The 25,247-nt window shown below is 41.0% G+C and overlaps 1 protein-coding gene across 1 annotated transcript; it reads left to right on the top strand.

Annotated features, from left to right (window-relative positions):
- The first annotated feature begins 5,288 nt into the window (after positions 1 to 5,288).
- On the top strand, positions 5,289 to 24,309 carry ATP12A (ATPase H+/K+ transporting non-gastric alpha2 subunit). The gene is made up of 23 exons (XM_075723401.1): positions 5,289 to 5,421; positions 6,177 to 6,370; positions 7,874 to 7,933; positions 8,824 to 9,027; positions 9,613 to 9,726; positions 9,885 to 10,019; positions 10,570 to 10,687; positions 11,342 to 11,610; positions 12,497 to 12,695; positions 13,195 to 13,304; positions 14,062 to 14,196; positions 14,475 to 14,667; positions 15,130 to 15,305; positions 16,334 to 16,470; positions 17,186 to 17,336; positions 19,325 to 19,493; positions 20,200 to 20,354; positions 20,969 to 21,092; positions 21,431 to 21,576; positions 22,218 to 22,351; positions 23,245 to 23,346; positions 24,000 to 24,091; positions 24,281 to 24,309. The coding sequence occupies exons 1-23, from the start codon at positions 5,289 to 5,291 to the stop codon at positions 24,307 to 24,309; spliced, it is 3,279 nt and encodes a 1,092-aa protein (XP_075579516.1).
- Positions 24,310 to 25,247: the final 938 nt, after the last annotated feature.

Genomic DNA, 25,247 nt, shown 5'->3' with positions numbered 1-25,247 from the left:
CCTCTGTAGCTCACTATTTCAAGTACCCCAGGATTACTTCAGATATATTAGAGACAGTCACAGCCTCTTGATGACCCACGTGAAAATGTTTTGAATAAGCTCTCCCCATCAGTAAGTGACAGCATAACAAATACAGACCGTATTGGTGTAGAAATCTAAGTAGAAACTCTGTAAACAAGGACTAAAGATGAAAAGACCAGGCACTTCCCCCACGCCTAACTAGCTCTTCTTCAGATGATGTGAAGAAATAAATGATATATTAAAATATATATATGAAATGATACATTTCATCCATGTTACCTCTTTGTGGATATATAAAACTCACCTCATCAGCACCCTTCGAAAGGGTGAGGGTAGGCCAAATCCTTTTGTAAAACTGAGATAAAACTTCCGCTGAAACAGACTACAGCTGCAGTGACTGTGCCAAGTCCCTAGGGATAGCAAGTCAGTATGGTACTTATAGCGAGGCACACTATAGCTCACCACTTAAAATGCTGTTTTAAAGGCTAGGAACTAAGCCTATTGCTCCTCATAATTTCCTACTCACCTTTGGTTAACCAGAAATGTTAACCATAAAGGTTTTGTTAACAAAAACCCAAAAAATTAGAAAAAAACCACATAAATACAGCTTTCCATGAACTCTGTACAGTACCAGGTAAAACAGAATGTGCAATTCTCCGATCACGGGAAGGTGAATGCTGTAGGTACTCAGACAAGGAGTGGTTTACAACCAATGCCTAAATTACCAGTGTCAAAATACCGCCTAAGCTTTTGTTTTAATTTGGCTCCTGAGAGCTCTATACAAGTGCTTGGTTCATCACTTGCGGGCTGCAAATTATGGTTTAACATCTTTGGGTTAAATTAAGAAGGGAAAAAAGGTAAAACTTAGCACTAGTTTTTCCTCCTTCTGCTGAGAGGGGACTTTCTCCTCTCCACTGAGTAAGGAAACAAGGAATCCTCAAAACTTCCCACCTTTGCTAAGGGACGGACCCAGAAGACATTCTCAGCACCTTCTACTTGCTGTCACCAACAGGTTGAGATAGCTGGAGATAGCTGGCTGCAAAGCCGTGTTTTAAAGGCTACTTAAAGCACAAGGAAATCATACAGCTCATGTACATACCTGCCAGTACATGCCCAGCTCATCTGCCGTTCTATCCCACCTTTGCAAGATGATTTCAGCACCACAAAACTATCACCTGAAGTTCAGGTTTTGTTTTACACTTGGCCTCAAAGGAAGAAAAAACAAAACACTTCTTTATCGCTGGAGATGGGGCTGTGCTAGGACACCAAGACAGACACACAGTCTGCTCTCTGAAATCTTATTTTTGCTGGTGTGAAAGCAATGAATGAACAAGGAAAGCACTAAGCAGAGAGGCTTCTGTGCTCCCTCTGCCGGCTCCCCCTGAGGAAAGGCAGCAAGCCTGCACCACGCCTTGTAAAAGCAAATTTAAGCACAGGTCTACCACCCACTCCTGCATCCTCAGGTACTTCTACAGCTGCATGCTGCCATTTTTGCTAATTCAGGCCCCACTTCATGCAAGATAGAAGGCATATAAATAACAGCAAGTTCAACAGGCAAATTGCAGGCAAATGCATTACGTTCTCCTTAGCCCAAAACCCCTTACAAACATTTACACCCTTCCTTCACAACCTGAACAAATTTGAGAACCTGAGCACAGGTATCGGCACCTGCAGCCTTCACACGCTGCAAGTTAAGAAACGTGGTCTCTGTGTGTTAAACAACAGCAAAGCAAAGCGTTCTCTGGCTGTCTGGCTGTCCAACCATGGTACGTGGTTCATGGGGAACGAGATTTGTCTTTTTACAGTGCTTCTCATCTTTACTTTGTAAGTCACAGGAAAACAATCCCTTCAGTGGACAAAATTAATGAAAGTTCTGCCACAGAACTTTTTAACCATCAGTTTTGCACTTTGAACTTGGCAGTTCAATACAGATAATTTGTCAGCAGCAAACCCAGCTCAATACTTTGTAAATGTTGTTAAGCTATAGTCCTGTCTATAGGGCTTTCCCAGTTTAATTGACTTGCTACAAAACATACCCTTAAGAAGACAGATGCGTCAGTGTAAATATCGCATGTAGACCAGGGTGTATGGGGTACTTTGTTACCAAACAATTTTCTGATTTGCATTTCTAACATTTGTCCCCAGGCAAAAGAATTCATGATTTAAAGATGACAAATATGAAAACTGGCCAAATGACCCAGATAACATTCTAAATCACAAACCATTACTACAAAGTACAGAGTAGCTGTTTTTACAAATCTGTGAATAGCAGGATATAATGGTACACATTCTTGTTTTCCATCTATCAGCTATTTCTTGTCACTGGATTAGAAAACCCAGTTCCCAGTAAAAATTGTAAATGAGCAGAATAAAGTATGGTAGCCCTGTTTTCGCATTTTCCAGCCCACTGTCTTACCATCAGATCTGATGGACAACATTAACTGCATTCCTGGAAGGCATTTCCCTATTTCCAAGTCCATGTTTCCTTTCACATGGCTTCCAGCCTCAGTAGGCTAGTTTGAAGTCAAATACATTCACTGCACCTCTTGATCTTACTGCTCTAGTATCTTTTCCAGCAAGAGAGGACAATCTCAGTAATGGGTAAGACATGACACAGGCAGATTCACTGGATACAGTCAATATGTTACTGCTCTTGCATATGCCACATATTGTGAAATCCCCAATACTTATATACATATGAAAAGGTTTTATATTCAAGCCCCAGGACACAATCCAGTTCTTAATACAACAGCAGAAACTGAATGCAAAACCTTTCCAGATACACTTCTGTATCTTGCATAACATTCTAAGATTTAAGAATGCCATGGAAAAAGACCAATACACATAAACTGAGAAGTGGAAACGGCTTCGCTTTTTAATATAAGCAATGTTTAAGGAGGTATGATACTCGAATCACTGGAAACCTGTCCGTGATTTGAACATGAATTTATTCATGCTCCTGTTGTAGTAGTAAAGGCTGTTTCTTGGTTGTCTTCCCTACTCTAACAGCTTATACATATGGCTTGAAACGGGCAACAGTAGTTATCTCCATTAACACGTCGTATCTCACCACAATTTGAGTCATCTGCTAGCGACTGTGGTACCTCACAGCATCTCAAATGATGCAATTTGAAGCTCATGAATTATATAATGTAAAAGACCAACTGCTGAAACGCTATGTTGTTCAGGGAGACCAGTTCTGTCACACAGATGAAAGACAGTCTTCCCCCAAATAATGTTAAATTAGAAAATCTTTCACTATATTTGACTTAGTTTTTCTCAGTTAAATTTCAGAGGTAAAGAAGTTAACTTCAGTTCTAAGCAATGAGATACAGCAGATATTAAAAGTGTCATAAATCTCATTCTCACTCCAGTATGGAAGCTGGTAATTGGTGTAAGACAAACAATTTAAATAATCTGTTCAGGTAAGTGCTCTTGCTGAAAATGCACTGTGAAGTGCTTTTTTCAGCTAAGCATGAAGGTTAAAGCAATGCAACAATTAAAAGTGAAGTCCAAGCTAAGAGGCTTGAAGGAGCACCACTCCACTAAATCCCTACCAGTACCTAAACAGGGCAAGGATCTGAGTTTTAGTGACCCTAGGCAGGCAAACAAAACATCATGTAAACTAGCAAGACAAAACGTGCACAGACTTCCTTTACCCCACCATACGTTGCCACGATAGCTGGAAATCATAAAGGGAGTCCAGTGCTGGAAAGTCTCTGGAGGAAACTCTTTGCTTCTAGCAAGATGAATAATACACCTGTTCCCTAGTTGTGAGCAAACACTACAAAGGAATAATTAGAAACTATCTGACCTGAAACCCACATGCCCATTACTGCGGTATTTTTCCACCTACTACAGGTGAAACAGAAGATGGGCTGGACCTGGAAGGGGAGGGGTGGAGTAGCAGCACAAGATGCTGATTTATAAAGCACTAGCAAACAGTGCTCTTTCTCCACAGGCTTTGGACAACCAACTCGTCCTGCCTGAAGGATGCCAAAGTGCAAGCAGGATTCCAGCTAACGTCTGCTTGCCAGCTGAGAGGGAACTACAACCTCTGTGAGCGTTTACACGCCAATAGCCAAAACTGCTCTGAGCCACTTTATTCTCCAGTTGGGCTTTTGCTTTTCATCCAGAGACTTTAGCTTGGCTGTTTCACTCCATCAGAAAAGGAATAAACTCACCAAGATGGTAAAGGTGAGTACACTGTTCATGGAATTGCTGCTACTGCATATGTGCTTCTTCTTAAGAACAAGCATTAATTTGTTTTAATATACTAAGAACAAGCATTAATTTAAGTTTTAATATACATATGTATATTATAAATACAAGCTAAGTGAAAAATAGAACTAATACTAGACACTGTTGGGCATCCAGTGTAATGACTAGAATTTTCACTGTAGATAGTTATGCCCCTCTAACCCTAAAAAGTAAAGAGATCAGATTGGACAGGGAAGAATTCCAGGACTGGCTAGTTTCACAATCAACAGTTTCATCAACACTATCCCTTCTGCAAATGCCAAAATCTGAGATTTTATGAAAATTTGCAGGTTAAAGGTTAAACATAGATCATGCATAGAAGTGATCAATAGTTTTTACTAAATTCATTAAGTTTCTTTATTATTCTCCTCCATCTGCTAAGTTCTCACAATAGATAGCTGTTTTCTTTCTCTCCTGGTCTCTCTGCTTCATGGGGATTTGAAAAGCTGAACAGATTTTTGGGTGGGATAGTTAAAGAGAGGAGGAGGAGGAGAAGGATGCTGAAGGAAAAATCCCAATAGATAAACCAGATTGTGAATCTTCAGTAAGGTAGAAAAAATAGAACTTCTTGTAACAGACATATCCTTTATCTGGGATATGTACCACCAAGCAAATTCAAGTGCTTTAGGAAAAGGATTTCTGACTTTTAACTCCCCAAACAACTCACCAGCTCTTAGCTTTTTCCCTTCCTCAAGATACAATGTCAAGACTTCAACATTCCTCTAATTAAAGGGCATCTAAGGATAAGATGCCACTTTTGAGTTCAGCATAGCATTAAGATGTCCCAGTCCTTATTTTTTTTCCTTGTTGTTTCCGTTACTTGAGCTCTCTGGTTTAGTTGGTAAGATGGCTACTCTCAACTCATCTGAGATACTGCCTCTGCAGGAGTCCAAACATGGACAAACGCCCTGCAGAGTGTGTATGTACTCATTAGACAGACAACCGCAGCAGCACCCTACAAGCTCATCTGTCCCACTAGCAAAGCTCACCATCAGATAAGATCCAGTATGACTCTCATGAAGCTCTGCTGGTTAATGTGTAAGGAAGCCTCTGAAATGGGGTCAACCAATAGTTCTTCCAAGGCATGGCATGTAGTTTACAAGATAATTAGGATCTGGAACGTTATGATTATAGAGGCTGGTAAGTTAGCAACACAGGAAGTCTGCCCTTCAGACTACAGTATTAACTTAAAGTTAGGAAACAGCACAACCCCCAAGTTATCAATAAAAGCAAAACATTGTCAGAGGTTTAGCAGCTTCCCTAGGTTAACAGTTTCCTGTACCTGATACTAGATTGGCAAAAATGAGTGAGGAGTTTGCTAACTCCCTGTCCGTTCTGAGCTCTATGTGAAAAGAAAGGCTTGCTTTACCTTGGCTACCAGCATGGTGTTTGCCCCCATTTCTCACTACATGATTGAGTGTAAATGTGTAAATATGAATGTGCAAATGGTAATTTTAATTAAAAAAGAAAAGTAAATCTTGGAGTCATGTATTTAAAAAGTTCCAGGAACAGGCAAGTTCTCAATGAATATTTTTTCCCTCCCCTTTCCTTTTAAAAATCTTTGCTTTTACACTGATCTCTTCTTGGAGCTGATAAATGACTTAATGGTTTTCACTAGCAATGCTGAGATCCTGGGCAGTATTCCTACACTTTGTTTAGACCATAAACTACTGGAAGTGTTGCACATCTCTAAAGAAAGCACTGTAATTTACATATGCTGAAGACCCGACCATCATTACTGTAACACACACTGGAGAGATCTCACGATAAGACAGGAACTAGCACTATAAGTTGCCAGGAGAAAGAGACAGTAGCAATCTGTAGCTTGTCTAAAAAAAAAAGTAGATTTGTCAGAGTTTGACTTGTTTGTGGTGTTTTTTCCTGCTTCCTTCAAGTCCCAGCAGATGTTCACAACAATGCCAAAACCTTATTTCTTTTACAGAAAAAGTCTGATGTTTACTCAGTTGAGATCTATGGGACAAAAGATCTAGAAAAAACAGATACTGAAGATGAAGGGGAGAAGTACAAAGACTTGAAAGGCAACAAGAAAAAAAAGAAGACAGAAGACCTTAAGAAAGAACTGGACCTGGTAAGTGTTGCTAAGCTCCCATTACACCTGGCAGGACAGCCTCTACCCACAGTCTGAAGTCCGGTGAAGGGGCGTGAAATGCTGATGCACTATCATTTTAACAGAAGACCTGCTGCACTGGAAATCCTAACACAGGGAAGGATTCGCTTCCTCACGCTCCCAAAGTGTGCCAGAAAAAAAGTTGTGCAGGATTAATACCTATAATCAAAGAATGATTCTGGCTTAATTAAGCTACCAATGGTACGGAACTTTATCTCCCCAAAGAGGAGTTATGCCCTAGATGGAATAACTGCAATCAGTATTTGCTCTGAACTGCCACTTGCACAGTCAGCCAGGAAAGAGAGGGAAAAGTAGAAGCACAACAGTTGCTCCACAGATTTCTAAGTAGATCTAAAAGCATGCCTCAGCTTTGAGCACAGTTTTTTTTTTCCCCAAACTAACTGCACTGTACTTCAAGGACAGCGTGCTAAGCTCAAGAAACCTGTACTTTACTTCTGGCTTGCTACTGACCTGCTGGCTGACCTTGGAAAAGTTACTTCCTCTCTATACGTTTCAGTTTCCCAATCTGAAAAATGAAGGTAATTATACTGACCTCTTTTCTGAATTGCTCCAAGAGCAACTCAAAGGAGAGGCTATTTATGGGCTAGATGATATTTCAAAAGCAAGGAAACCCCAAAATGGGCCATCAGTTTACCCATCACGTTTCCCAGATCTACCCAGTACCAGTTAAAAAATTCTCAATGTATCTTATCTTTGCCACCAGGGGATGTAACATTACTCCCTTGTTTCTAAAGAGAAACCAAAGCACAGACAAGTTAATTGACTCATCCAAGTACCAGTGAATCATTCTGTGAAAACAATTGTGAGATCTCTCAAATTCTTGGCTTCCAAATCTCAGTTCAGCACAAGATATAATTAGGTCAATGATACCACAGAAGTGTCACTGCAGGAAAAGGAAAAGAGCTTTCAGATTTCCCTCTCCCACACCCTTTTTAACTGTGGTTAGAACCTGCTGCTTCTTTCTACAAGACTGTGGTGAATAATTTTACATACCCTACCTTGTCAATCAAGTGTCAAGATTGTTGTCACACATATTCTGACACCACACCCTTTCTTCTATCAACATATTGCCTATGGTACTGAATGCTCGAGTCCTCTAGTGTGTAAAGAGGAACTATTTATCTAAAAGAGCACAGACATTTGTGGCAAACAGGATTAACATGACATCACCATTCTGTTCTTGTGACAGATTTGCTGTAGGAGGGAGCTATTTACAAAAGTACTCTCAAAATCAAAAGAAAATACCATCTTCCAGTGGAAGATGTTTTGCTTATCAATATGCAAATTACATGTTGTCTATTCATGAAGATGGGATGTCATACTAGCAACTGGATCCATGGTCCCAGATGCAGGCTGTTTGAACATTCTCCAGATCCTGAAATAAAAATTTCCAACAGTGTGACATTCTACTCACTATTATTTTCTCTTTCTTTTGAAATCCAGGATGACCACAAACTCAGCACTTCAGAACTGGAGGAAAAGTATGGTACAAGCGTTGATAAAGTAAGTCCATAGGGCATCATTAAGAAACTGCCTGAATCAACTGCCTTACTTTGCCTCTGACTTAGCCAAGGCTTCCTAGAAGCAGTGGGAAAACATTTAAATCAACAGGTTCATACATATGTATGTGTGGATGCATGCATGCATGCACGAGTATGATGCACTAACTCCCAATAAAGCCTAAACCAGCAAGCCAACATGCAGCACCAACCTGGATTTAGACTGGAGCTTCTCTCAAATCTGAAGAAGTCTGATCTACGGCTTTGAAATCAAAATCCCTGCATAAAACGTGACCTCAAAGTTTGCACGAGGACCTCAGCTTTTCTGAAGTTTTTATCTGAAATTACAATTCCACTAGAATTCATTTTTCACTGGCAGGGTCCGTAACAATCTATAGCAAGAAAGTGCACTGAAACTGATTTTATCTTGAAGAAAACACTAGATTTGAGAAACTATACACCCAAGACCCTTTGACACCGAACATTCAAACATCAAAGCATTGCAACATGGCCAGAGTAGAGACAAGAATTTCAGGGAAAACATCTTGGTGGAAATGCAGAAACAGCAGCAAAAGAACCAATGTCTGTTTTTCCCCAGCTTTCCAAACACTTAGTACAGGTATACTTGACAGATAACTGACAAAATGAAAACTCCTAATGGACACAGCCCCAGATTCAATGCTCCAGTAAAGAAATACCTGTCTCTTTATAGCAGATAACTAGTAGTAGCCAACCTGGAATCAGAAAATTTGGAAATCAAAGATTCAGGTTACTGCAGCTGATCTGTGACACAAACAAAGTTTAAGGAAAAAACAGCATGTGAATTTTGTTCCGAGTTGAGACAAAAATCTGTTTTCTCTGACTTTATTTTAAACATGGCATCTACTTTTCCAGGGTCTCTCCAGTGCAAGAGCAGCAGAGATTTTGGCTCGGGATGGTCCCAACGCACTCACTCCTCCCAAAGCCACTCCTGAAATTGTTAAGTTACTCAAGCAGATGGTGGGAGGGTTTTCCATCCTCTTATGGATAGGAGCTGTCTTCTCCTGGATTTCATTTGGCATTCAGCTTGCTCAGGGAGCTGAATCACCCTTTGACAATGTAAGTATTTGAATAACCACAAAGTGACTATTTGACCCTTTGACAATCTAAGTAATTTAAATACTACTTCACAGTTATTCAGTAACTACAAGGAGGCCTTTTATTCTTTCAGAACTCTCCTCTGCTACCAAACGTTTCTGAAAAATGCTCAAATACCTGACATACCACTTCTGTCTAAGAGCGCCTATCCAAAGGTTTTATAACCAATACGCATAATTGTAATACTTGAATACTCGTAAGAGCAATATTGAAGTCCACAAAGTACTCCGGAGTCTTTGTCTCCCATTCCCTTATGAGTTACATTCTGCTAGGAATATAATTCGTTCGGGTTTGTGTCAGGTTTATTTAGAGAAGGCTTTTAGAAAGATGGGAAACTTGCCATTAAAAGCCCTTTCCATACCCCAAAAGCTTTACTAGATCATTAGCAGGGCAAAACTTGAAAGCTCTTTTCTTAAACTGTCTTTTAACCTGACCAATATCTCATTTAAGAGTCTCCTGAAACAATACAGAACTATGATTTAATCTAGCAGAGGAATTGCTGAATGCATGTCTTAAATTAACCAGATTATGTCTTTTATTGATTAGCTGTACCTTGGAGTAGTCCTGGCACTGGTTGTCATCCTTACTGGTATCTTTGCTTACTATCAAGAAGCTAAAAGCACAAACATCATGGCCAGCTTCAGTAAAATGATTCCACAGGTGAGAATAACCAAGGCATTTCATTGGAGACGAAAGTTCATTCTAGTAATGCACCTCAAAATGACAAAAGCACAATAAAGCCCATCTTGAATTTACCTCTTGCTAGGAGATTTAGAAGATGGCGCAATGCTAATTTTTATCTCACCTCTGTCTTTCAGCATGCCCTTGTCATCAGAGATGCAAAAAGGAAGGAACTGCCAGCAGACCAGCTGGTGGTCGGAGACATTGTGGAAATAAAGGGCGGAGACAGGATCCCAGCGGACGTTCGTCTGATCTTTACTCAGGGTTGTAAGGTAAACAGTACTTTGCAGAGCACAGGCAAAAAGGAAAAACATGGCTTAGAGACTCTTATTACATATAAAGAATTTCTGCGCACCCAATATGAGTTATTAGAGCTTTAATTAGACATATTCTAATTCAATCACAGAGTGCACAAGCTATACTGTGATGCTCAGCTCATCTAGGACTAACATGTCTGCTCCCTGAACATCAAAAGAAGCCATTAGGTCCACACCATGTTCTAGCAATGCTCTTTGCCAGGACAGGGGCAGAAATACCAACACAGTATATTAAGAGTTTCCACAGACCTGCAGGCAGATCTTCAAACCATGTTTTCTTTCAGGCTGCTACTGAAAATGCCACTGACAGACACACGACGTTGACTGAACTGAATTCCCACAGAAACAGATTCTCTCAGTGACAACAGCAACTCTCTCAGAGAAAAGGCACCGAGAGATTATGGCCCTGTCACAGATTATTAAATGTGCTTCCGCCTTACCTTCTGGGCTAGACATAACTGCATATTACTAACTTTAATATGGGCATGTCTCCGTTTCATTAAAGGTGGACAATTCTTCACTCACAGGGGAATCAGAACCACAGTCTCGTTCCTGCGACTTCACCCATGATAATCCCTTGGAGACCAAGAACATCGCATTCTACTCCACCACCTGTGTGGAAGGTGTGTACAGACAGAGAGAAGGGCCTCCAGAAACGGCACCTGTACAAGGTGCTACGTAATACTGCTAACTCATTTTAAACAATTCTGCTTTGAGGAATTTCAGAAAGGTTTAGTTGCTCACAAGAAACTATTGTCCCAAGCACACCAAAATAAAGCCTTAAGCACTAGGCTGGTCATACTTAGTATCAACCAGTGAGACGTTTGTTTCAACACCTAGCCTGGTTATGGGTGCAACAATCTGGTTTCCTTGTGGTCTTTCTGTCACTATCTTTAGGAATACCAAGTTGCAGATGCCTTTAAGTACTTGTGGATGCTTCTGTGTAAGGGCTCTGCACACCTAAAGGTGGTGTTCCTATTCTCAGGGCTAAAAGGTATGTTTGTCATACCTAACAGACTGTTTGCTATGAGACTGTACAGCGCACAGGACAATACTACATTCCTACCGCAATGCAATCAAAAAAGACTAATTAATGAAACTAGCTTACGTCTTTCTTCCCCTTCGCTGACAGAGCTATAAGATTTCTAAGGGGAAGAATGTAATTCTGGGGTGAAGTCTCAGTCACATTAAGGCTGAGCAGGGTCTTCAATCAGTACCGGGGTACAGAAGACAGGGTTAGTCTCTCCTGGAGCTGACAGTCTTTTATTTCTTTGCAGGCACTGCTACTGGCATTGTAATCAACACTGGGGATCGCACCGTCATCGGGCGGATTGCCTCTCTCGCATCAGGAGTAGGAAATGAGAAAACACCCATTGCTATTGAGATAGAACATTTCGTCTACCTGGTGGCAGGAGTGGCCATTTCCATCGGTGTTATCTTCTTCATTATATCTGTTTCTATGCGATACAAGATTCTGGACTCCCTCATCTTTCTCATTGGCATCATTGTGGCAAATGTGCCAGAGGGACTGCTAGCCACAGTAACGGTGAGTCTATATTCTATGTTTGAATTCACTGGTGGCCACTGTAGCTCTTCAGTCATTACCAAAATTCATCACTCACAAGTTCATTACAGTGTGACACTAACCAGTGAAGAACAGATTATCTATTACATACTTGGCTGAGTTGAGTTTTAAATAGGGGTGTTTTTTTCCATGAAGCTGAAAGGGCAAACATTTCATTTGGGAATTCTGGCATAACTGAGCCATTAATCTTAAAAGCTTCAGCACAATAATCCAATTTGAAATAAGGTTCTTCAAGTACTGTTCTCCCTCAATTGCTAACCAGGAGAATGATGTGACTCATTTCCCCACAACCTGTTCCTATTTGGAAATGAGGATATTGTACCCTAAAACTTGCATCAAAATTCCACTTAATAAGACGTATAAAGCATCACTAAAATCCCTGGCTGAGAAGCAGCACACCTGCTAAGCCCTGTTAGCCCTAAAGTACACCACCAACAAACAACCAGCAGTACTGCAATAATGAAGAGAATCATTTCAGGATCCATTAAGTTGGAGATTAGGAGCTCCCTCCCCGCCCCCCCCCCCCCCCCCCCTTGTAGGTTTTTCCATCTAAAACATGCTCTTAACTGATACGACATTCTTACTTCTATCAGCAGGAAAGCAGGTTCCCCTCAGCAGCAAATGTACTTGTGCTAGTTACAGCCAAACCTCTGACCTTAGTAATGTTCTTAAAAAAAAGAAAGCACTGCAGTCAACCAAAAGATAATTTTTTAAAAATGTTCTCTTCCTAAAAAAACAAACCAAAACAACAAACCCACAAAAAAATTAGCGGAAGTATGTGACCTCACTGCATCATTCTGTAACTGTACCTCACTAACAGTGAGCTGAACTTCTTTACTTTTGCCAGGTGAGTCTGTCTCTGACAGCCAAGCGGATGGCGAAGAAGAACTGTTTGGTGAAGAACTTGGAAGCTGTAGAAACACTCGGTTCTACCTCCATCATCTGTTCCGACAAGACAGGGACCCTCACACAAAACAGGATGACTGTTGCTCACCTCTGGTTTGATAATCAGATCTACTCAGCGGACACCAGCGAAGATCAAACAAGTAAATAAGGCAAATGGGGGAATCTGGGAAGGGGCAACTATTTGGATCAAACCTGTGGTGTTTCACACCTACTGGCTGCCAAACTGATGTCGATGGGAGTATCTTTTGATAGTGAACACAGACGTGTTTTCCTTCCACACAGAAGTGTCACGTGCAACAGAAAAGTCCCTTCTTAGCCATGTAGGGATGTGTGGGGGGGGAAGATTAATATTTGAACTCCACTCAAAGAAAATAAGTCTGGAGGAGGTTCTAATCCAGGTCCTTTTGCTGACAGTAAACTTAGTAGGGAAACAAATAGAGAAATATCATCTAAGCAACTTTGCCAGAACTGCTAACTGATGGATACAATGGTTTGTGTCAAATTGTTTTTATGTAACAGAACCTCTCAAAAGAGCAATCTTCTTCTGCAAATAATTCAATCCTGTTGTTTCAAACTTAAACTTCCACTTCCATCATGTAATATACTAAGGGATGCAATATTTATTGTGCTTTCACTCAGCCCAGCCTTTTGATCAAAGCTCTCCGTCATGGACAGCATTATCAAAAATTGTAACTCTCTGCAACCGGGCAGAATTCAGACCAGGACAGGAGAACCTCCCAATAATGAAGGTACTGCCTACTTCATATCAGCTTATTTCTCTTCCTCTGAAAAAAAGTTGTTCTGTTCAGCTTTAGTAATCTCCTTTATTTTACCGCATCAATCTAAGTGACTATTTATAGTAGCATTACTGCTATACACTCGCGAAAAGTTTAAGACGGGGGAAAAAAACCCACCACAAAGCCAAGAGCAACTGTCCCTATAAGGAAAAATACAATTCAGGTAGCAAAAATTTCTACACTAGTAATTACTACACTATTCATTTAATATAGCAAGCTAGAAAAGGTAAACAAGCAAGCTAGAAAAGGTAAACATGCCTTAACTAATATCTTTACACATGACTGCTGAAGGTAGTAAATTCTGGTGACTAGACTGCCAGAACGAATCCCCAATTTCTACTGTTTACTTCATCAATGCCTTCTTCAAAGTCACTTGATTTCGTGCATCAGTTAGCTCACCCATATATGCCTGCTGCTACCCTAGAACTGCATTACAAAGCTTCCACACAAACCTGAAAGTGATCATAAATCTTGCACTTTCGCAGAATCAAGCACTAATTTAATCTCTTTGCTGTAGCTTAGTTCTATCAGCAAGTGCAAAACAGAGGTCCCACGTTTTTACTGTAATAATTTTCCAGGACAACCAGGATGTAGCAATGTAGATTCATTGCTGCTTAAGCACACAACATGTTCTAGAAGCATGCAAGCTCTCCTGATGGAAGTGCAGAAGTGTATGTGCTATAAACTGTTTCTTCTTTTGTGCATACAGAGAGTTGTGGTAGGTGATGCCTCTGAAACAGCTCTGCTAAAATTCGCAGAAGTCATTTTGGGTGACGTCATGAGTATTAGAGCGCGGAACAAGAAAGTGGCTGAAATTCCTTTCAACTCTACCAACAAATTCCAGGTATATTTCATTTGTGGAAATTTTGCCAGACTGTTTCCAACTTAGACCCAGCGATAGAAATGGTTTAACGTGACTGTTTGTGACCTCAAAGTCTTAATAGGGTAATTCAGTGACAGAGGAAATCTAAGCTGTAATAAATGTAGTACATTCCATTTGATGTAATGTATGATATCCTCATGGAAAAGAAGAACCGTTACTTCCATGCAAAGTGATCAAATCTAGAAATAAATGAGGATCACGTATGCTCTTTCAAACCACTTCCTATTTGTGGCACACAGCTTTCCATTCATGAGACTGAGGATCCCAACGACAAACGCTTTCTGCTGGTGATGAAAGGTGCCCCAGAGAGGATTTTAGAGAGATGCAGCACCATCATGATCAACGGCAAAGAAGAACCACTGGACAGTGAAAAGGCAGAAGCTTTCCAAACAGCATACATGGAGCTGGGGGGCATGGGGGAGAGAGTGCTGGGTGAGTCCAACCACAGGGACTATCAGAGAACCGTGGATTTAAATCTTGGTACAATCCAGTGTGTCTGGGCTTCATTCCTCTTGCAGTGGAGGGGAAAAAAAGAAAAGTCTCCTATGCAGAGCGTTAAAACCACCCTGATGTGCTGTAAGCTCTCTGTGGCAGGGATGCCCTTACTGCTCTATGCTGATGTTGATCTGCCACACTGTGCAGCCAAAAAAACCCCATAAGCAATCCACAAAGTTCCCTGCTGGCAGTATCACTAGCTTTGCCACGTGAAACACTGACTCTATACGAACTTTGATGTGAAGGTTACAATGGCAGGTTAAAAAATCCTCCATGAAAAGCTAATGGTTAAATGCATTGGAGTTCTATGGACAAGAGCAAAGCCTGATGCTATATAGCAAGTTCTCTTCTTTCTCCCACTATTTCCTCTACATTACATCAACTTAAGTTTCTTTTCAGGTTTCTGTCATTTGTACCTGCCTGAAAACGATTTTCCAGACACCTACCCATTTGACACAGATTCCATGAACTTCCCAACCTCCAACCTGTGCTTTGTTGGGCTCTTATCTATGATTGACCCACCGCGTTCCACAGTGCCAGATGCTGTCTCAAAATGCCGCAGTGCTGGGATCAAGGTAGGGATTTTACAATTAAAAAAATACAGTGATTCTACAGAAAGACTCATGATAATGTAACTTTTAAGACCTTACACCACACTGTCATTAAGTATCTTTCTAGCAACAACTACCAAATGTTCATTAATACCATTCTACAACTGTAACTTAAAGAAACTACCTGAAGGCCCTGAGAAGCAAAACAGCTTAATTTATGTGGGAATTGGACTATAGGAAGTGCACAGAACCCCAAAACTGGAAATCCAAATTTGGAAAAGCTCAGATACTACCTGATCAGAGCCATTTCTAGAATATAGAAACCATGCCAGCTATGATTGCTTGCTTGTAAACAGTGTAATGTAACAGAAGCAATTCTTGAGGAGGCATTAGGACACAGGGCTACACCTGTTACGAACTCCTATGCACAGGAATCACTAATCTCAAAACTGTTCAAGTTGAACCTGAAGCAGTAATTTTCCTAATTCCACTCCCAGGGGACCCACAAGTAAACTTGCAGCTCTAGGCAGAGAGGCAATATAGCTAAAGAAAGGAAAATCAGTATTTGGAATTACTGATCTCAGATGAGATTAATCCCAAGTCCCAGCCCTGATGAAATTTTCTGTAGTCTGAAGACAGATCTGGCAACTTTTCTTCAAGGAAAACAAGAGAAAACAGTGTCTTATCTGTCAGGACACCTCAGTCACAAGGATCCATTTTAAGGTGCAACATTCTAATTGAACTCTCACCTTTAAGTATATCTGATATAAGTTTTTGTATAAAGGCTTCTTTATTCTGCAATATTGTAACCTTGCTGCCTGTGACAAGTTCTTCCTTTACAGCCCTGATAAAATAACACCAATAACAAGAGGTAGAGACCAGATGTCAATTAGAGCTAATTAGTCATAATCTGTCGTTATGTACATAGCACAGTTTTCCAAGTCCAGATTCTAAACTGCTTCCTGATCTACAACAATAGATACCTCACCTTATCTCACTGCAGCCATTGCATACACATTTGTCACTCACGCCGAGTGGTGTCCCTTCCTCAGGTTATCATGGTCACTGGCGATCATCCAATCACGGCGAAGGCCATTGCCAAGAGTGTCGGCATCATTTCAGCCACCAGCGAGACTGTGGAAGATATCGCTAAGCGCCTCAACATTCCTGTTGAGCAAGTCAACAGACGGTAAGAGCAAAGAGAGTATAGGGGATACCTACGGGTTCGTTTTCTGAAAGCTACGCCTTCTCCCTCCACAATGCTTTTACAGCCTATTTCTACATCACAGCTGCTTTTTGCTTTTCTGTTTCTTGATGCATTCCCAGCCATTGTGCCCATCCAGTGTGTCATCTCTACCTACATAACTATGTATCTAGGTCAGTGGCTCTCATCTGCACTGGCCCTTAAAAAAGAACTAGCAAATTATACTTTGCAGATCATGGTGGACTTTTCTGTCACTGCCCATTTGACAAAACACACTCATCGGAAAAGCAAAATTCAGAATCGCATGACCTACGGACTATCAGTCCAAATTCCTCTTTCACCCATTAAATGTGAAAAAAATGTCGTAAGAGAAAGATAAAAGCTCTTTACAGAAAAGATGTCTTCCTCCTCCACTGTCCCACCCTCCCACTCAGAGGCCTCTTTAAAATGCATTTTCTGCTGTTATGTCTGCTCAGGAGGAAGCTTCAATTACTCCCCTCTGTATCTAGGTAAGCATAATTCACTCTGAATTTCTACAGTGGCTTTCATTCAACACCGGCTGATTTACAACTAATGCTTTTGAAATTAACTCAATTTGCTGCTTGCCTTACTATCAAGCCTCATACATTCTATGAGTGCACTATTTTTATCTAAGCCTTTTGATTTGAAAATTTACCCAGCTTTCCAATGGCTCTTACAGAGAAGCAACAGCAGCAGTAGTTAATGGGATGGAGCTGAAGGATATGAGCTTGCAGCAGCTGGATGAAATCTTGTGTAACCACTCAGAGATAGTCTTTGCTCGGACGTCACCCCAACAGAAACTGATTATAGTTGAAGGCTGCCAAAGGCAGGTGAGTGAGAGGTGTAAAAAGTTATACACAGATATGGCTATAGGGCTTTCATGAGGCAGCAGCTTTCTACAGATATCATCCCCGAGGTGACAGGGTGAAAGCCAATTTCCAATGCTCTCTAGGCTCTGTTTATACTCTTTTCACTGTGCAAGAACGTTATCTAACAGATTGCCACAAACACCGTCTGGACAGAATCCAAGCTACTCAAATCCCTGTGTAACTCTGAACTCGTATTGACAAAATGAGCGTTTCCTAAGTTCGACTGGCTTGGGGCTGGACCGAGGGTCTGTCTTTTGCATGTAATTCTGAGAAGCTGCAGCTGAGCTGCACATAAAGCCTCCTGGGCAGAGACTGTACACTGTTCAGGAAGGAGCCTTCCCTCAGGAATTCTTTAAACCCAGATAAAAGCAACATGTTACCACATCCTCTCGTCTTATCTCTTGTGGCCATTTAGATCTATGCACTTCCTGCCCACAGGAATGTTTAAAAGTGAAACAAGGTACGAATCCCGCGAAGTGTCATAGCATGATTTATGTAGGACCGAGCCTTATCTATGCTACCTTCAAAGCCTGTAAAACAACCACAGAAAGCAGGTTTTAAAGGGAGTTTGTCCCATCCACAGGCAATACTATGTAAAGGAGCAGGGAGTGCAGCCCGCACAAGAGGCAGAAGGGAAAGACATGACATGTACAGAGCTCTGAAAAAGACACAAATTGTCATCAAAAGATTCTCCCCTCAGATAAGACACCTTCCAAGCAGCTGCTGCAAATTGAAAGGCACACTACTGCTGTGCCCGAACTTTGCAGGGAAGGACATGCGGCACAAGCCATTATTTTATTTTTGCAATTATGGCAGAGCTAAGCTTTCCAATCAGTATTATCAGCTCTTCAGGTTTAAGCCTGAACTGCTTTCAGGAGGTTGTGTTGGGTTTTATTTAAAAAAAAAAAAAAAAAGGATAATTAATTTTTTATTTTCTTTTTGAATGGCCTTTGGCAGACAGGGGATAAATGTATTCTGCACTGCTCAGACACCCACACTCTTAGTAGATTTGGCTCTTTAAAGGATGAAAAGGAACACCCTCCCCGCCCCAACTCAAGCCAGCTAGTCTACATGCTATGTTTAGTACTTAGAGCTCATAAGCCCTTCTGTACATGGCATTATTTATAGGTAGTGACACTGTGCTAAATCCTCACAGGGACAGGACATTCAGTATTTGTATTAATCGGTTTTTCAGGCTTTTTCCCCACTCGGAACACTCTGTATTGCTATCAAGCCATGAACTTTTGCATCAACTAGAACAGGACCTTTATTGCAGTAGATGGGTTTCATTAGAAGATAACAAAGAAGCTGAATTGAATAATCACGAGTTTTCCATCTTTTGGATTACTAGAGCAATTCTAGCATAGACTGGCAATGACCAGAAGTTGTTGGGATAGGATGAGAATGGTCGCTAACTGAGCAGTTACGTAATTCAGCATTAAGATGAAAACTGACTGATTCTATAAGCACTTTGCAAACAAAAAAAAGACAAGGACAGAACATGTTGTGTCAAGTGAATCTCCCACAGATGAGCCTGGGTCTGCTCAGACAGGGATAGACCGTATACATATAGACAGATGTCCAAATTTCTAAGCCCCCTTATATTCCACAGAAAGAAATGATCGGATTAATTGCATTGTAAGTGCATCTAATTTAGTTGTCTACTCTTTAAGATGTAGTAAGTCATATCCCTGAATTTCCTGTTTCTCTCTACTACGAGGGGAGTCTAGATGACAAACTCAGATACAGTTGCATTATTAATCCTACCTAGTGTCTTGCTGATCACTGGCTATGTTTTGTGTGGGTACAAAGAAGATTCAGAACTTCATATCAGCATCTTTCTTCTAGAGATTTAAAGACAGGGAGTGTGCTGAGAGCAGACTATCCTTAGGGGAAGATAGCACCATCTCCTCAAAAAACCCACATCTGGATCCTTTTGTGTGTTTCAGGGAGCAGTTGTTGCCGTGACTGGAGATGGAGTCAATGACTCCCCCGCTCTTAAAAAAGCAGATATTGGAATTGCTATGGGTATTGCTGGTTCTGATGCAGCTAAAAATGCAGCCGATATGGTACTGCTGGATGATAATTTTGCTTCTATTGTCACAGGAGTGGAGGAAGGTAAAAACAATGCTGCTATCCACTTTCTTAGCTGAAAGCTGCTGACAGCCAAACAGCACCGGCAGGTCCTCCTGATCCTTCCCTCCTGCGCTCACCCCCTGCTTTTTTTTTTTCTGGATTTGGAAATGTGATTTTGATTATTTAGAAATAAAAAAAACCCCAACAGGGAATTTAATTCCATTTATAGACACACGACAAACAGACAATAAGGAGATCATCCCCCTCTCTCACACACAGCATCAGTCTGCTATCGCTGCTTGTTCAAACTCAAGACAAAAGCACTTCCCATCTTGTTCCTATGCAGTTCTGAGCCTCACAAAGATACAAATTGTTTTCTCTACGTTTTCACTCTATTACTTGCTCACACATCACCTTCACCTTGCTCCACCTATGACAGTAACACACATTCCACTCTTCTTTCACCATAAAGAGGTTGTGGTTTCCATTAAAACTACAGCGTATTGTAGAATGGGACTTTTTCCTCAACCTTTGTCGTTGAAAGAGATTTTTTATTTTTACTTGAATTTTCAGAAGGCTCTAAGGGAAGGTAAGTTAGTAGTTTTAAAAAAAACCCCAAATGCATGAGGAAACGTACGAGGAAAATAGACATAAGCAATAAATGTTTTCATTTAGTTAAAAATTGAACTTTTTTCTGGAAAACACTGTTGATAATTAGCTTTTACAGAAGTGTTTCCTTTTCCTGCAGGCCGCCTGATCTTTGACAACCTAAAGAAAACAATTGCCTACACCCTGACTAAGAATATTGCTGAGCTCTGTCCCTTTCTCATCTACATTATTGCCAGCATTCCAATGCCCATTGGCACTATCACCATCCTATTCATTGACCTGGGCACAGACATTGTAAGTTGGGGTCTTTTAAGTTATTTCCTGCTGAAATATGACAAGTGAGAGGGGCTGGGTGCAAAGGGACATGCAGAACTCTGGAGGATTTAGTTGTCTTGCCCTGCAGTTGAATAACAAGCTAGTGAAAGAGTAGAGGGCTAGATTAAAAGCAGTCAGGTACAGAGAAAGAAGAGTAGAAAAAAAAACCTGCAGAGGGGGAGCGGAAAGAAAAGACTTCTGATCCATGCTGACAAGCAAAACTCAGCAGTGTGCAAAGTAACAGTGTGTTTCAGTCAAGAGATCATACAGATTGCTGCAGTTACTACAGGGGATGAATACCAGATGCTTCATCAGAGCCCAGTCCAAGGGATGCGAAAGACCCTTTAGTGTTTTCAGTATCCTCTAGCCCTTTGTATTGTCATATGGTCATCAGACCTATCAAACAGTTTCAGACTTCCCTCAAATCCTTTATACATGTCAAGAGAATGCTACACGGATCCTTCTTCCATTTGCTCTGTGTATACTGAAAAGGCATGTCAACAGAACCATTTGAGAACCCAAACTTTTCTGATAAGCATCTGAGAAGCAGACAAATGTTGCCACCACGACTCTGATGTTTATTTCTGTTATAGATCCCTTCTGTTGCATTAGCCTACGAAAAAGCTGAAAGCGATATTATGAACAGGAGACCTCGTAACAAAAGGAAAGACAGGCTGGTGAACGAGCAGCTCGCTGTATACTCCTATCTGCAGATTGGTAGGTTGGCCTGGTCTCTGAGACACTATCTTGTATCAGCAAACCAAGACAGAGTCACGTTGATTCATTTTTTAGAAAAGGGGGAGCTGAAACGCAACTTCTTCCTCTGCCTTCCTAGGCAAGCTTACTAACTCTCTTCTGTTGCTCATTATTGAACAATACAACATTTTTTTTATCTACAGAGGTCGAGAACCTTAGAGCACTAAGTGCTCTAAAACTACCTTTAGACTCATGGCAAGTTTCATGCCATAAGAGATAGATCAACACTGATATGCAGCACATTCCCCAGTGCGCCTAAGTTTTGCTTCTTCCTCATTTCTACCTCTTTGATTTTGCAGGTATCATGCAGTCAGTGGGAGCCTTTGTAACCTATTTCACCGTGTACGCTGAACAAGGCTTCCTCCCTTCCACGCTGCTTGGCGTGCGAGTCGACTGGGAAAACAATGCCATTAATGACTTTGAGGATTCATATGGACAGGAATGGGTAAAGAAGCACTGAAACATCCTTGCACTGTCTCTCACCCAATGGTTTCTTAAAAATTCTATACTCTCCTCCAAAATAAAGGATTAGGGAAAGAGAGAGATTGAAATGCAAAAATAACTAGTTTTCCTCTAATGGTCCCTCAGGATAGACTCTTCAGAGCTTCCCGCCACCTAGCTCTTTCATTCAGACTCCATTCTTTCATTCATTCTTCTACAATTTGCCGCCTTCTGATTCAATGCCTCTGGAGATGCACCTTCTTGTCTGGACTTTATGTTTAGACCCATCATAATCTCTGAGCCCTGCTTCTGAACAGCACTACTGTAAAGCACTTTGCAGACTCTCCCTCCCTCTTTCACTCTTCACTCCCCCTCACTCATTCTGCAGAAATCACAAGACACAGAAGACGTTAATAAATCAATATAAAAACCTCCTTACACCAAGCTCGTGCTTCAGCCTCATGACTCATCCACAGTAACTAGCGGACTAGAACAACTGGCCAAAATCTGATCATTATGTATCTAAATCTGCAGTAACTCTGCATTTACACCTTAGTGACTGAAATCCTACTATCAAGGCTTGCAGTCACTTGCACAGGATGAGTGCCTGATCTAACAGTATTTGATTTTTCTTTCACTTTGCAGACCAAATACCAGAGGATGTACCTACAGTGGACAGGCTATACTGCCTTTTTTGTCAGCATCACAATTCAGCAAGTTGCTGATTTGATCATCAGGAAAACACGAAGAAATTCCATTTTCCAGCAGGGTCTTTTCAGGTAAGTTTTGCAGATTCTTTACCTGACACATGAGAGGATAAGTTAGCCTACTACTAATTTTAGAAGAAGGTTAGCTCAGTGACTTAGCCCACTCACATTCAGTCTTTAAACAAAGACTAAACCTGGCTTCAAGCAATCGGAAATCTCAGACAAACATTTTATTACACCTTCCCTCACCCCCCTTCCTACTTCATGACAGGGGTTTTCTTTAAAAAAAGACGTTGTACTCTGAAAATGCATCAGCTTAAAACAAACTCTCCGTTCGTTAAAATGTCTACTACAAAGAAAGGGAGTTTCCTCTCCAGATTATTTTGTTAAGCTCTTTATGCAGTTATCAATAGATAGCACGTTTGGACTTCTCTGAGATAACTCTAGCCTCTGAGAAGGGGAGATACCAGCTGGTCAAGCTGCCCTCTGCAGCCTTCAATCCCATGGAAGCCAGGGATGGAGACCGCATGTAAAACCTGGCATTTAGTCAGAGTATTTCCGATAGGAAAGCAAATTGTTTTCCTTTCTTTATCTGCAGGTACAGAGCCTACACCTATGTATATTTCCTGCTTACATTTGAGTCACAATGCGCACATTCACAGTGCAACAGGAAGACATGACTAATGCACGCCGCATGTCTACCTAAAGCTTGCTTTAATCTAGGGAGGTCAGGAATGCTACCAGGAAAGACACAGGAGTATGCAATCTAAGCCAGTGCTACCGTCTACCTCTTGCCTCATGCTGCTGTGTCTGCAGCGCTCATCATCTGATGCAGATCATTCAAGCTAGCTACCAGAGCACGACCACAACTCTGACAGGGGCCCAGCCTTTGCATTATGCTGCGGCATCAGGTTTTTTATACATGGACAGAGGCATGTAACCCTTCCTCTTTGCTTTTCTTCTAGAAACAAAGTCATCTGGGTGGGTATATTTTCCCAGATAGGAATTGCTCTGATTCTTAGCTATGGTCTTGGACATGTTACAGCCCTGAACTTCACACCGCTGAGGTGAGTTTTGATGCTAGTGTACCTCCCTTGCCGTCCACATATAAACAGACATGGACTTGCCGTTCTGCCAGAAACAGACAAATGGGAGCAGGATGCCCATGCAGCACAATTCAAGGATAAATATTTAAGAATATGCATTATGAAGAACAGGGTGGACCATTTCTTGACCAAAAAGGGCATTATTTTCATAGTTTCCACAAAAAAAGCACGACTTTTTTACTAGATTTACTACCAAGGATCCAGAAACTTACTTGTGTAGAACAAACATTTTAATGTTTTTCCCAGGATCCCCAATATTTTGGTGAGATTAGATAGCATTTTGCTTAATTTTATGCAAGCATTTTTTATTTTAAATATATCACTGTCAGAAATGTTCCATTTTTCTGCCATCTTCAGAGACTGTAATACTACCAGGCAACACTTCCTTCTGAATAGTATCTGGAATAAATTAATTTAGTAACTACTTAAGACTGGGAGGCTTGCACGCACATCATCTTATTTCTAACCATGTAAGTGCTTAAATTACGAGGCGGAGGGGAAGCCAAAAAGGCCAGATTCTCTTCTAGTGACATCAAACAGCATAGACAGAGACCCCAGAAATTCAGCTGAGTGGTTAGATGCTTCCTGAATGAGAACCTCTCCTCCCACCCCAGGTTTCAATATTGGTTTGTGGCTGTACCATTTGCCATCCTGATATGGGTCTACGATGAAGTCCGCAAGCTGCTTATCAGGAGATACCCAGGAAGTAAGTAGATTTTTCCAGTTTAGTATTTTAATATAAGGTGTCCTTTCCTACCCTTTCCCTCATACACCTACCTCAGCTGCCGCTGACAGGTGGACTGCTTAAAAATGGACCATTTGTTCCCAATGATTACTTTTTCTTTCTGAGGAAAAAATAACTGATTCCCCTCCCCCCCGCCTTCTCCTACTGCAGGCTGGTGGGACAAGAACATGTATTACTGAAACAGTCCTCATCACTGGTTGTCTTCCTCCTCTGGAGAGCTCCTTCCCCACCTGACACAGCCTCTGCTGCTTTAAGGTCTTGTCTGTGCAATATCAAGCATGGGTTCGCCCCAGGAAGGGGTGAAGAAATTTCATGAATTTCATGAAGAAATGAGGACTTTAGAGGTTGATAAATTACCTCCCACTGTACTGTAAAGCTGACACTTGTCTAGAAATTGAAATGCTACCTATTTTTGTAACAAGCACAATTTTCCCTCATTCAAAGATGAACCTGGAGAGCACTCTGAGAGGAAAACATGCATGAAGAAAAAAAAAAAAAAAAGACAGAAAATCCACATAATCTAAGGCATTAATTTGCACTAAAGGTGGTGTTTGCCGATTTTCTTGTTTTGGTGGAACCGAATTCCAAGCGAGTGCATACGTAGATCTGTATTACCTTACCAAGGGTAAAAATGCTGTATACAAGTAATTTGATAATAAAACTTTTTCCAGAAAACAGTTCTCCATCTTATTTTCTTATAAAGACTAAGAGAAACTGAGTGGAACAGGAAAGGACCTAACCTCTGCCAGGTCAAAGAGCGAAGTAGTGCACACCCGCTTTTTTTGCCCCCCATTAACAGGCTATCATACTTCAAATACCTGTTCAGTTTTGATAAATGTATCTTGAAAACAAAAGGCACAACCAGTCGATTTGAACACTTTGAGATACCAAATTCAATACTTACTTTCCAAAGGCCACAACCTCTGGCAAAACAGACCTTAGTATGCATTAGATAGGAACAGTTAAAGTTCACATCTTTAATAAGGTCATTTTAGCAAGAACCAGTAGGTACCACATCTTGTTTAGACAAAGGCTTTACCAATGTTAAAGCAAACGATAAATAATGTAGGTTGATAATTCACATTCAAATACAAGTCTAGACAAGCTTTAGAGAAGA

The sequence above is a fragment of the Pelecanus crispus genome, chromosome 19, assembly GCF_030463565.1.
Source record: "Pelecanus crispus isolate bPelCri1 chromosome 19, bPelCri1.pri, whole genome shotgun sequence".
NCBI lineage: Eukaryota > Metazoa > Chordata > Aves > Pelecaniformes > Pelecanidae > Pelecanus > Pelecanus crispus.
The sequence above is the reverse complement of the archived record's forward strand: the minus strand, read 5'-3'. Positions and strand labels throughout refer to the sequence as shown.